This window comes from Anneissia japonica, unplaced genomic scaffold (genome assembly GCF_011630105.1).
Source record: "Anneissia japonica isolate Jap-2015-1 unplaced genomic scaffold, ASM1163010v1 scaffold652_len952628_cov199, whole genome shotgun sequence".
Lineage (NCBI taxonomy): Eukaryota > Metazoa > Echinodermata > Crinoidea > Comatulida > Comatulidae > Anneissia > Anneissia japonica.
In genome coordinates, this window is record NW_022757608.1 from 1 (window position 1) to 14,212 (window position 14,212).

At 33.9% G+C, this 14,212-nt stretch overlaps 1 protein-coding gene across 1 annotated transcript; it reads right to left on the bottom strand.

The window, feature by feature from the left end:
- Positions 1-826: 826 nt before the first annotated feature.
- Positions 827-14,007, bottom strand: LOC117124824 (transcription initiation factor TFIID subunit 9-like). The gene is made up of 6 exons (XM_033271154.1): positions 13,846-14,007; positions 13,456-13,592; positions 12,826-12,960; positions 11,464-11,512; positions 6,785-6,889; positions 827-5,276 (listed from the first exon to the last, which is right to left on the bottom strand). The coding sequence occupies exons 1-6, from the start codon at positions 13,979-13,981 to the stop codon at positions 5,143-5,145; spliced, it is 696 nt and encodes a 231-aa protein (XP_033127045.1). The 5' UTR covers positions 13,982-14,007; the 3' UTR covers positions 827-5,142.
- Positions 14,008-14,212: the final 205 nt, after the last annotated feature.

A 14,212-nucleotide genomic window follows, 5' to 3' on the forward strand; every position in this document is an offset into this window, starting at 1 on the left:
TCAGGATAAATGATACGAAAGGATGTTTGCCCTACCTGACGTGTTACAGTATTGAATGCTCAGTATATTCCCAAATAAAGTTGCGAAAAAAAACCTGAATCACTTGCGAAATTGTTTTTGCAAGTTTAAAAATGTACTGAGCATTCAGTACATATACCGCGTCAGGTAGGGCAAACATATTTCGTAGGTTTATATACTTGTGCATTTACGTCAAGTGAAACGCATTTCATTTCGTGAGAGTTTTTATGTTGGTGCATATGCAATGTACGCGTGAGTGCAAACAAAGGCCGTAACAATGTATATAATTTTGTAGATAATAGCCTAATTATTATTTATTTTAGACAATTTCTGTTATAATAATTTTTAAAAATGGTTCAAGTCTGTGGGCGTTCAACCATGCTCTTCTTTACAAGAAAACTACTACAGTAAGACTAGTCGGTGTTGCATGATGCATGGTAGGCCTACTCGAGCCTTGGATTATCGCCGGCCGTATGTTAAACCAAAACAAAAGAAAAAAGTCACAAACGGTTTGAGATACAGATTTTTTAATATTTAAAAAGTTGGGGAAAATGGGTGTAACCCCTTTTTCAAAATATCCAATTTAGTAGTGGGAGAAGTTTTTGAAACAAAATTCTCACGCCTGCAAATTTGTTAAACTTGGATGGATTTAGTATTTTTGTCCAGGTAGAGAATGTGCTGGTGTGACAATTGAGGACCTATGGTTTGAGCGGGAAGATGCTTTTCACAAGTTGCTGGGGTTTTTTATATGTTTTATTCCACAACAAAAACAGTAATAACAGGTAAGAATGAGGCAGCACTCTGAGACTTGCATTTAAGATATAATTTATTCAGCATAAGCTTTTGCTGGAAGTCGATGCCAGCTTCATCAGGTGTGTGAAGTACAAAATGAAAAATACGAGAGAAAATAACAAAAAATAGAAATTTCTTGGACAAGGGGAGAGCACCCTTTTTGCCACTCCATAGGTACTGTATTTTAATGACTAGTAAGTCTCATTGTGAGGCATAGGAAGTGCAGTTGTTTTTATTAGCTCAGAGACTGGGATCAGGAAAAAGATCTTAACCACTAAACAAAATATGCACATCTTTCAGCCTTCAGTTTAGATTTTCCATCCAGGTTCGCCTATCCCAAATATATACATAGGCTAGATACTTTAGTGGTGTTAAAGCAACACAGAATGCAGAATGACCCCATTGGAATCAGAGGTGACAAATAATTAATCATTTGTCAAAGAAATTCAAACAGATCTGTGTATCTTCCGGATAATTCAAATTCTCTTAAAGGGCTTAAACTGTTGAAAAATTACCTTTCCATATGGATTTTCTACAAACAATTTTGACCAGAAATATGCGCAAGAAAATTCTAAGAAAACAAAGCAGACACAGGAGCTTGCTTTTCTTACCCGACAATTGCTTAATGTTAGTTGATTCACCAAGGTACCAAGCACATGGAAATAGAATTGTTACATATTTACATTTTGCAATCATTTTGTAATTTGCATCTGCTAAAACTGCTTTAAGACATGGCTGACAAGCTTCAGGCTTTCAGTGAAATTAAAGAGTATTTTTAAACTTTCTTTACAAATTATTTGATTACATGGTTGGCTACCTGTTGAGCGTTTCTGTGCTCAAAAGCACACTAAGATACTTTTTCTTTACATTTCATTTACGAAAGAATTATATTGCTGATGATATTATTAGGTCTTATCATCATCATCATCACAATTGCAGGGCGGAACAGCTACCAGAGTTGAAAGTTGAATATATTATTTATTCTTAACATAAAGGTAATTATTTGAAATTTTCAACAAAAATTGGCAAATAATATAAAGAAATGCAAGAATAAAATACTACATCATTTACCATCCAGTTCAAATAAAACCCATTTTTGACTTTACCAACTAGAGCAGTCACTCCATAGAGTGCATACCTTCACCCTGTGCCTGAATACCAACAATATGCGACCGTGTATGATGGGCGATGGCATTATTTTCCGCCGTGTGTCTGAATACCAAAGTATACGCAGGCCGTGTATGATGGATGGGCAAATTCAGGCACACTATTTTCTGGAGTGCTGCAGCATACATTCAATAAAATAATTAAATAGTCTATCGTATTCAGTGACATTATACCTTAGGCCTGTGCCTGAATATGAAGGAGGAAATTCTATTTTTCCCTTTTATGGCCAAGCAATTAAAAAAAAAAACCAGATTTTCGTGACCTTGACCTTTGCTCCCAAAAATTGAATGGTGTCTTTCTTCGATTATTATGTACCATTCCACTAAGTTTTATGATTCCTTAGCTTCAGCTAAATCTTCAGAGAGGCAGTGGCAGATACATAAATTTCCCATCAAGACCCATGGGGGTCATATGACTTGGTCATGTGACTATCCTAGACCAATTAATAAATACAAAAAATCATTGCAAGACCCATAAGGACATATAAGGCACACTTTGAGGTCAACAGGAAGTCGATTCAATCAACATTCCTTTGATACAGCACTTACACATTGGCTTCTTCAAGCAGGTAAGTGTGGAGTGGAGTTTTTGAATTTTGCTAGGACTAATATGCAAAAATTATGATATTATTTGTTGTAATAACAAGATAAATATTATCAATAGACCTTATAGATGATAGTTATACTACTAAGAAATAAATTTTACTACAACTTTTTATGTAGTACAGTACTTGTTTTTAAAAACGGGGTCATATATGTCCCAATGGCTGTTGGTGTTGTTTAGCTTGGGTCATATGTCCCAATGGGTTATCATGCTTGTATTAGGGTAACAATACCATATTAATTTTATGTGTTTAGGCTTTTTATACACTATTTTGAAATTATACACACTTTCTGTCTTATAAAATGCAATTACTGTATATTTATTTTTATTTATTTTTTTTTTCTCATAAATCTTATTTTTTTAAATATTTTTTTTCAGTAATCATCGACATAATTTTTCAGTCAAAGAAGTTTTGAATGCACTTGATGGTAATGAAAGTGAGTTTGATGCATCAATTAGTGATGATGATACAGAAAATGATGATTTATCCTTTGAGTATTCGCCAAGCCAAAGCCAAGAGTATGATGAAAGTAGTGGCAGCAAATGGCAAAAGAAACAATTTCACTCTCCAAACACTGATTTTACAGGGCCTGACTATCCAGAAATAATTCATATTGAGTCACCCTATACATATTTTAGAAAGTTTTTTAACCCAGCCATGGTAGAGTTGATTGTCGCCAACACTACACCTATAGTGTAGAGAAGACAGGAAAGTGCGTAAATACCAATGTTAAGGAAATTGAGCAGTTTATTGGAATGTTTTTCCGAATGGGTATCGTACAAATGCTAGGCGTAAGAGTGTATGGGGAAAATGAGATGCGGCATGATCCGGTAGCAGATGTTATGAGTCATAACCAATTTCAGCTCCTGTTGACTACTCTACATTTTGTTAACAATGATGTAACTGAAGATGAGAAAAGAAATAAACTATGGAAAATTGCGAACTTTTCCACACACAATGTGTTCAAACTACGCCAGAGGAATACAACTCTATTGACAAGATGATGGTGCCTTTTCGTGGACGATACAGCGCCATAAAGCAGTATATACGGGGCAAACCAAACCTATGGGGACTGAAAATATGGGCACGATGTGGGGCATCTGGGTTTTTGTACGACTTTGAGGTCTATCAAGGTAAAGGAGCGGGTAGAGAAATTACAGATCTAGGCTTAGGGGGCGATGTCAAACTATGCGAGTCCCTTCCTGAAAATCAAAACTTCAAAATGTATGCCAATAATCTCTTCAGTTCTGTAAAACAGAGGTTTCCATTACATTGGGACCCTACGTGGAAATCGACTTGCTGGTAGCAAACTTTTAACAGAAAAAGAAATGGAGAAAAAGGGAAGAGGAACATATGATTGGAGGATTGAAGAGTCAAGCAATATTGTTGTTGGTTGGTTGGTTTGTTACCAAGCGAGTAACATTGATATCAAGCTATGTTGGTGTTGAACCGACCGATAAAGCACGTCGTTGGGACAAAGTCAATAAAGAATTTGTAGAGGTTACGAGACCATGTATTGTTCCAATATGGGAGTAGTCGATTTGCTCGATGCATGCATTGCAAGATACAAATTTCATAATTTCTCGAAGATGGTATTTGTATTTATTCTGGCAATGTGTATATATTGCACTTGTGAATGCCTGGTTTTTGTATCGCCGCGAATGCAAGAAAGCTGGAGTTAAAAAAGGTTCTATATTGAGCCAAAGAAAATTCCAGGCCATAGTTGCACAAGAATTAGTTGAGGTTAACACCAGAAAGCCAGGCAGGCTGTCAACCCCACTTACCATCACAGCTGCATGACGACAACAAAAACGGCCACTTGCAAATGATGATGTGCGACTTGACGAGGTGGCCCATTGGCCCTTGAAGGATGCAAAACGTCGTCGATGTGCTATATGCAAAGACAATAAGACTGACACGACGTGTGAAAAATGCAAGGTAGCTCTCTGCTTTTCAGAGAAACAGAATTGCTTCGAAGAACACCATACAAAATGAACTACTTCCACATTGTAAATATTGAACATTTTCCCAAAACTAGAACTATTTTTAAAATCTGGTACGAAGATTTTTGAGAGGTGTGTGTACACTATATATGTGTATATATTGTAAATTACTAAATAAAACTTTTTTATAAAATTGATTTTGCATTTTCTGTGATTTTTTATAAATTTATTAATAGCTTTTGCTTTGTAAAAATGTGCACTTTTTGCTATTTTAACCCATTGGGACATATATGACCCAATCACGAAAACAGGGTCAGAGGTTACAAAAGTCAAAATTAACATATGGGCCTAATTAACATATGTCCAATGACTAATAAAAACATGATAAATATTTTTTAAAGACTAGATATATGCTTGGGACTTGATGGGTTACCAATAAAGTAATTAATTGTACTACATATTATTGATAGAAATATTAACCTTAGAATCTCACATTAAGTCTATTAAGTTGTCAAATTCTTCGTAAGTTTAATTCATTTCATTTCATTTCATTTATTTATTTGACAAATATACATTTACAAAAGGTACAGTACAACAACAATTTTGGTCAGGGGCAGCTTACTCATCATCTAACTTCCTCTTCACACTCTGGTTAAAAATAATGTTGACTTGTGGTGAATTACTTGTTTTCTTCTGTAGGTTACCATCTGCCTTCTCTGTATTAAATGATTGAAGCTGAATGTGTGGAATAGCTGTAGAGAAAAAAAAAATAGTGAAAGTATTACTCAATAATTATCTATCTATCAATCAATCAATCTGAAATCAATCAAAATAAACTTCTATAGCGCCAAAATCCATCACATGAATAACCATGGTATAATTTCAGACTGCACAAAATAAATTTGAAATGTATTTTTCTTGAATAATAATGATATTAAAAAGTGTAGTATCAACATTGTCGATTGCTGTTATTGTGATAGAAATGCTTTACGGAAAAGGTATGCCCCCGCCAATACTGATGATTTCAAACAAAATAAAATTTCATTTTTGGCCAATAAGTGCACCCGCCGCCACGAAAAAAAATGCAAATTTCAGACAAAAATAAAAGTTTTCCTTCATTTTTATTATGCCCGTCGCTGCCTTCAAATCTCTAAAAATATGATGATATTTCTTCCTATTAAAATATACAAATTTAAAGCACTTAACCATCCCATTACTGCACTGTTTACATTCACCAATAAAATTTTATTTATATTTTCTTTTCCATCTGGATGTTTTTGGCAAAAATTTTTGCTAAATAAAAAACCCAAATTTTATTTTATTTTCCGCCCCCCTCCTCTGAAGATTAAAAAAAAAAAATATGTTCACGAAACAAGGTATCAAAAATTCTCGCCTAATGCATAGTTATTTATTAGCTTTTACTTAAATGACTTTTAATTATTTTATTAAAAACAGATATTCTGAAAATTTTACAGAAAAGCTTATCCTCTTTAATATTACATTTTGCTTGTTTTTAAATTTGTATTTACTGCATACTAACATATGTCCTGGCCTTACACTATTTGACAGAATTTGATAATTATTATTTTTTAAAATATATTTATTGACAATTGACATAAAGACACATACCACTGTAAAATTGGGAAAAATAGCATAAGATACAATAAAATGAATAAAAAAAAAACCAAAAAACAAAAAACAAATAAAGCAAAGAACACACTCAAACACATGCAAGCCTTACCAGGAGCATGGGGGTGATATGCTCCCTTCGGTTTGTTGGTGGTGGATCCTTGGCTACTGCCTTGTTAAAGCAATGAAAGATGCTATTTTCTATCAGTAGCAAGTATGAATCTTAGTATTGCTATTAAACCAGTCAAGCCAAGAGGGGATGAATGAAGGTGTCAATGCCTTTATAGGTTTATCTACAAATTTTCATTGATTTATAATCTTATGAATTAATACCAAACCATCTCCTAGTGAAACAGATACTGTATTGGAAATATATGATCAAAAAATATACTTTTATACTGTTTGACATTAACAGGTTTCACTTTTGTGTCGACAATTTTTAATATTATATATATACCCACACATATATTTATATATATATATATTGTGTATAAGAGACAGCCCTTAAGCTGCTTCTTCAAACTTGTGACCTCTGAAATAATTGTGTCACACAATGCATGTACATTATCCTCTACATTATCACCATGACAACCACCATTACATACATTGCCATCATTTTGTTCATACATACCTTTAGACGTGTTACTGCTTTGTGTTGTTAGAACATTAGCATGAGTGAAACCAGGCTTAATTCCTGATGCAGATTTTGACGTCAAAGTTATAGTAGCTGATTTCCCTGGACGCACAAAAGTAAATCATAAGAACAACAATGTTTATCTTAAAATAAATACAAAATGATTAGCAGACTTGTCTCAGTAATCATTGCCTTTATATTTTAGCAGTGCTGGATTATCCTTTAATCATCCCATTATAAGCAGGTCTCTAAAATATACGTACATATCTTATTAAAATTAGATGGAATTATCCAGTTTAAGTGGGATAATTAAATTTTGTTTTAGGCATGTAATGTTACTGAAGCAGGGTTTAGTTTTTTTTTTTTTTAACAATGGGCATACGAGAAAATGCCATTAATGTTACTGTACCATAAACCATTGTACAGTAAATAAAAATGCAATTGTTTTCTGATGACTTTATTCAAATCACATGGAATTATCTAATGTAAATGTGTAATTAAATTTCTTTGGCATGCAATATTTGAGGCTATCAATGTCAAAAAATTGTTTTAAAATATTTATGCCATTAATACCATACCCACTATTACAGTAATATTGACAATTGTTTTCTGTTGCCGCATCCACATGTGTTTGCATTAACATTATTTTTCACTGCTGAATTCATAAAAATACCCATAAAATAGCAAGCTAATTAATTACTTCAGCAGAAGTGATTATATTTAGTTTCCAGCATGATGCGTGCAATAGAAAAAAGGTCAACCAATGTAGGACAGTCAATTTGAATCAAGTGAACGCAGAAACAGTGGATTTATATTGGGTAATAAGATCCAAGATTGCTTAGTCCAACAAAATACAATGTGAAATTTGATTTCCATTGACATACACTTAAGATACTGTAGAGACAAAACCAATAAAAACTATAAGAAGGGGAGACGTTAAAACATAAGATGTACAATCATAATATTGAAAGCCAAGTTAATATTGATATATTTTAAAATTTGTTGCAGAGAGCAGCTTTAAGCTATAAGTGGTAGATACTGTGTGTGCGCTGAACCGTGGAGATCTAAGGTCCCCGGTTCAGTTCCCATCTCTGCTTTCCCTGTGTAGTAGGATACTACTTTTTACTACATCCATGTTTGATCATTAGCATACTGTCTTTCAGATAGAAGTACAAACTGTTGGTCCTGTGTGCATTATGGCCTGTATGCATGTTAAAGAATGTAGTGGAAAAGAGCAGGGGATTGTTAGCCGGTGTAGAACAACCACCATTAGAAGGACCCTACTGGAAATAATTCTTCTTCAGACCATTTAGATTTTCATGGGTTATCAAAATGATAAATCTATGGCTTCTGCCACAGTGCTGCTGTTTATTTTTAAATTCCAATTTCAATTTTGTAACGGTGATGAAAACGAAAGATGAAGATAAAAGTCAATCAATCAACATGACATATATGTGGATGTCATATAGTACTGTATTATTTTAAATATAGAGTATGTTTACATTAGATGGTATATTGCTACAAAGTATAATATAGCAATAATATTGAGCTTTTTAAACAAATTTATCACATATAGGTTCATATTTATTAGTAAATTAAAAGTCAAAAACTAATTAAAGTATAAGGCCACGGGAATGAAAGTTGTAGGTTTGCGTCCACCGCCCGCATGCCTATTTTGAAAAAAAATATACTTCGTTTTAAAAAACAGACTTTCTAAGTCGTAAACAGACAGAAAAACGATCTATTCATCACTGATCACTCGTCGCGAACACCGAGCGAAGACAGGCCTGGCCACATCGCACCATGATCGCCGATCACTGCCGAGGTCATTTACGGGTCAAATTGATCTTTCTGACTAATAGGAAATCTCGTATGTTTAAAGAGGTCTTAAATGTAGAAAAGGATCTGTTTTATAGGCTAGTGTACATTTATGACTGTAAAGCATTGTTTCTTGGGAATAAATGTAAAATTACCAATGCTGCGGCTTGTGGACAGCATTTATAAAAAAAATAATGAATAATGAAAAATGAAAAAATGCCTCATATGTTTTCAAAATTTTTTGGACGCAAACCTACAACTTTCATTCTCGTGGCCTAATGGGTATTAGATGACAGTTAAAACAATTTACTTAGCATCTTAACCCTTTGAAGTCTAAAGGGGGGGGGGGTTTATTCTAGGTCACTGGGGCCCCTTAAGGAGTTTTAATAGGTTTCTGAAAAACGCATAATACATTTTTATGACTGTAACTTTCTGCAAATGTTGGTTTGATTGTTGGGTAAAATGTTTTGGGCTTCTGAAAAATAGCAAAATTGTTTGACTTTTTGACCTTGGTCAAAGGTCATGTGCCCCAAAATTGCAATTTAGGGGGATAAAAAGGGTACTTTTTTCCCCATAAACCCCATGTAAATGACACTAAAAATTCCTATGCTCATAAATATTACGCATTATGTGGTATATGTTGTTTTTTTACAGAAATAAAATGTTTGGTTGAATAAAATTATGCTTTCATATTTATGACGATTACAAAGGTAATTGAGGTGATAATTTGGGGAACGGCCTCTATCACACGCTCCCCCCCCCTCCCCCGATAGAGGGCAAGTAAGCCTAGCTAGGCCTAAATATGCTTATTTCTAACTAGGGTGGACTACTGGACCTAGGATATATTTTACTAAAACTAGTATACTTGATGAAATAATAATATAATAGAGAAGATGGGGGTAGGGGTATTGAAATATGGGAGGGGGGGGGGTCCATGTACATGAACAAACCCAAAATGAACATTTGCATACTTAGGCCTAGCATTACTGTTGCGCTGCTAATGTTTCTAGTGAAAATCTTTCCTCAGATTCATATTATATATTATTAATTAATTAATTATTATATAAACAATCCCGCTATCCTCGTCTATCCAAGTACATCAATCACTGACAGAAAAAATTGTCGATTTTTCTCTATACAATCGCTAAGCCTTGTCTAGTTGCTATGACGTTAGGGAAATCCCCTACAAGAGTCGGCAACAGAGGGCAGCATTATTAAAACAGTAGGGGAAATAGTCCTGTACCGTATATGGGCCGCGCATCCAGGGACAGTAAATTATCCCATATGGGATACAGGCCACAACTTCAAAGGGTTAATTGTTGGCATATTTAAGCCCATTAATGTTATTATTATCATTATTATTATTATTAATGTTCTTATTAATTACAGTATTAGATGATAGTTAAAACAATTCACTTAGCATTTTAATTTTTGGCTTACTTTAATCCTATTTTTAATGTAATAAATACGATAATAATTATTGTTGTTGTTGTTATTATTATCATTATTATTATTATTATTATCTTTAATGTTGTTCTTATGAATAATATTATTATTATTAAAGTAAGTAGATTAGGATTATATGTTTTGTGTATCACATCCTACGCACATAAGGATAACAATTGGTTTTCAACTGAGTCGTTAACCCAGGTTAAACAAGAAATAAAAAAATTAAAAAAAATGGGTGGTAATGTGTTCATGGATTTATATATTTCGGATCTCAATTTCCATGGGCCCTCGAGAGATACTTTACAATAATTATTGATTCATAATTACCAATTTGGTCATAAAGATTATTGAGAAATAACTGATGCTTATAATCTAAAGATCCAGTTTGAAAAGGTTCCCAATATTCACCTAATCCCCATTTAACAAGATCATTTTTTAAATCATTAAAAATCTTCCCTCTAAATGGCTGGATTTTATCACAAATAAATAAAGAGAATGTAATTAATGTGTTGTGAATTGCATTGCTGAATTGTGTATTTGAATTTGTAACTGAAGCTTTATATAGTATAGTAGTGTTGTATGAAATGTTTCTTTATGTGCAGTTAGTTTTTTTGAATATGTTTAAATTGTATAATGGTGATAGTAATAGTAATTGTGGTAATAATAATAATTTATAGGATTTTATATTGTATAGTTTCTATTTTTGTAATTAATCATCTCAATTAATTTTGTTATGGTATGATGATTGAAATAAATATACCAGAATTATACCAGAATATATAAAAAATGGTTGGTTGTTTCATTTAAATTTCGGGAGCATAATTTGCAAAAGTCAATATTTTTTTACAGACCATGTCGTAAAAATTTATGCAGGATCTGTACTTTTTCTTGAATCTCAAAAAAGTCACATAGTCGGGAGTCCCAAAAGCTCTGGTTAGTCGCGGCAGAGATACTCCCACACTCCTACAAGCATCTCCCAGGAAATAACCTATCTCATAACCAAATTCATAATAGTTGCATGTTATTACAATTATTATCAATTGTCTCTCGGAAGTCTGTGATGATGGGTACAATCATGTGCAGCAAAATGAAACTAAAATGTATTAAGAGAGATCACTTAATCAGATCTCCCGGAAGGGACTTCTTCCAGCTTTGGACACCTGCATATTTTATTAAAATATAATATCTAGCATAAAATACGGGGAACATTAAAATTAAACAATTAATTAAAACTAGTATACCTCATTTTAAAAGGATAGTTAGCCACATCTAATTTTACAGATGGAAACAAAAGGGTTTTTGCCGATTTAAGGGCCTTTTACTAAAATATACCAAGCTTGATCACTAGCTAGCACGTTAGGATAAATACGAAGAATATAGCAATGGTATTATTATTTGCTTCCACTCACCTGAGGATGAACTTATACTCAATCTTGAAGGAAGAACCATACCAGAGGTCTGAAGAAATAATAAATCAATTTAATTTATTGTAAATGCTCGAATAAGTGCCGCAGCACTTATAAAATTGTTGGTGTAGAGATATAGTTGGGTGGGCATAAAGGGGCAGGGCCACCCAGCCTTGAAGTTTTCCAACCAGTCTAAAGCTAATTTCATGATGCTCCACCCACATTTATTAACCCACTTTTCCATCCTTAAAATCCACTCATATTATTTAGAGTTTACCAGTGTTATCAACCATCCACCCTTAAAATGTCTATCACCCACACTTAGCTTCCTACAGCTACAACCATGTTGGTGGCTTCAGTGTGACGCTTAATCAAGAGCGGCGCTTATAAAAAATATTGGCTTGGTGCTTTCCATGCCCGTTCCCATGTTACCTATTTCACATATTCATGTAGTCGGTAGGCCTATTATAGGTCCTATTATCGTACATAAACATTTATAAAGAAATGCTTGTGTCTTCATTTATTCTAATGTCATTTATTCATTTGAACACTGTATTGTATTTAAAACCCTGTTCCTCAAAGTGTTTCATTACACACAGGGTAATATAAGCGGTGCTTAACGAAAAAAGTCATGTTTGGTGCAGTGCTTATTCAAGAAGGGTGGCGCTTATTTGAACACTTACGGTATGTTGCAAAGAAAATAATACCAATGATGTCTGATGATATAATACTGTAGAAGCCACATTATATTCCGATAATGAAAGTTTCTTATTTTTTATCAATTATTATTTATGAAATATTATTTTCTAATTACTAATATCTTTAGTAGTACATATAGAAGTAAAATTAAATCATGGTCTTCCTATCAGAGTTTCACAGGTGGCTCCATAAATTGCTGACAGGGTATTAAAACTATTGTCTAGAGCCTTGCTTTTGTCAGGGCCTGCTAGTGGTGGTCAAATGAGGGGGGGGGGGAGATGGAGAATTTCATTCATTTTAGGGTGGTAAAAATTGTACATTTAGACTGCAATTTAGTAGGAACTGGAATCAAAATAACTTTCTGCAAAGTTGTAATTTTAGTCAGACAACCAACACTGGTGTTAGAATGATGGGACTCCATACATGTTTGATGTGGGGGGGGGGGTTTGGGGAGATAGGATATTTCCTCTGACTTTGTGCTGGTACCACCAGTGCACGGTTGAACTTTAATTGAATGTTACAGACAGAAGCACATTAAAGACAGAATCTTAGTTACTACATAAATTAATGGGGCATTACTACTGGTGAATAAGGCATTACCACTGGTGAAATTCGTTATAATCATTATTAATTATTTTAAAAATCTGTGAATTTGAAATCACTCACTTTCCTACTGTTAGATCTAAGTCTGTAGTTGGTGGATGAAAAACAGTAGCGATCTGGTGGAAGATTTGGACCATTGTGTGGCTTGATGGCTGGAAGTGAACTGTTGTTTTTTACTCTGGCAACCTCTAGTAAAAGCTAAAAACAAACATCACAACATAATTATTCATTTTTTAAATAACAACAACGAAACACACTATACTGTAGATGGTGGGGGAAAAAAATCACTTAATTTTTAAAACATTGAATAGCTCATCTTAAAGAATAAAACAAAGTTATGGAACAAAGACAGCAGCGCATGTTGCAGCTTGACATGATTTATTGTCACGTCATGTCTGTGTGAGTTAAACACAGTAATGAAAATGTTTGGGACAGTCTTGATGTAGATTATTAAATATTTAACATAATTATAATGAAATGCTACAATTGATGTTTAATTATATTTGTTTAGTCATTAAATATATTGTTTGATTGTTTCTTATTCTTGTATTCAATATTTTCGACTACAAACAATGGAAACATTTTCATGTTCAGTACTTATTATATTTATTATTAATATTATTTTTGTATTCGGTATGAAGACACAAAAAAAATGTTTGATTCATTTAGAGAAAAGAAATGATGATGATTTACCTCTCTGGGTGGTGGACAGGTAAAAGAATGATCCATGCGTGTCTGCACGGCAAGCTGAACATCTTCACCATCGACAACCTTTTTACCAGCATGATTACAGTAAATCTGTGCATCATCCAAAATGTCAGTGACATAACCTGAAAAAAAATCACAATACGTTTCCTGAACGAGTATTTACAGTATAAACTGTTACGCTGTACTACTGAAAACTGAACAGAAAATAGGTGCGCCCTCCTTTCTTGGCTAGGCCTCGGTGTGCAGTGAGGGTAGTAGGTAGGCCTTGCGGCGCCTGATTGTGTCTGCGGTCCTCCTCCAGCTTTGGCAAAGTTGCAGACGGTAGGCCTAGGCTAAATTAGCACGAATTTTTGGCTATATAATTAACAAACTTACGATAAGTAAATTCCAACATCTGATTAATAACTCGAGGTTCGTACTCTGTTACCCCCATGTCTTTCAGAATTGCTATCATCGTTTGTACATCCTTTGGACTACGACTGCTTGTTGGACCGATTGACGACGCCGCCATGTTGAAGGATTTCGTTCATATATGAAGCGCCGGTGGCGCCTTTACAGAACGTCTTGTATGGTCGGGAAATTAGATGAATATAAAATACCGTACTCGCTTGAATAACCGCCCCTCCTAACGCGAAAATTTCCTTAAGCGCCCCGTTTGAATAAGCGCCCCCCTCATAAGATTTTCTTTTTAGCAAATCAATAATCCAATCAATCCTGGGACTGTGGTTGTTGGCATGATTTA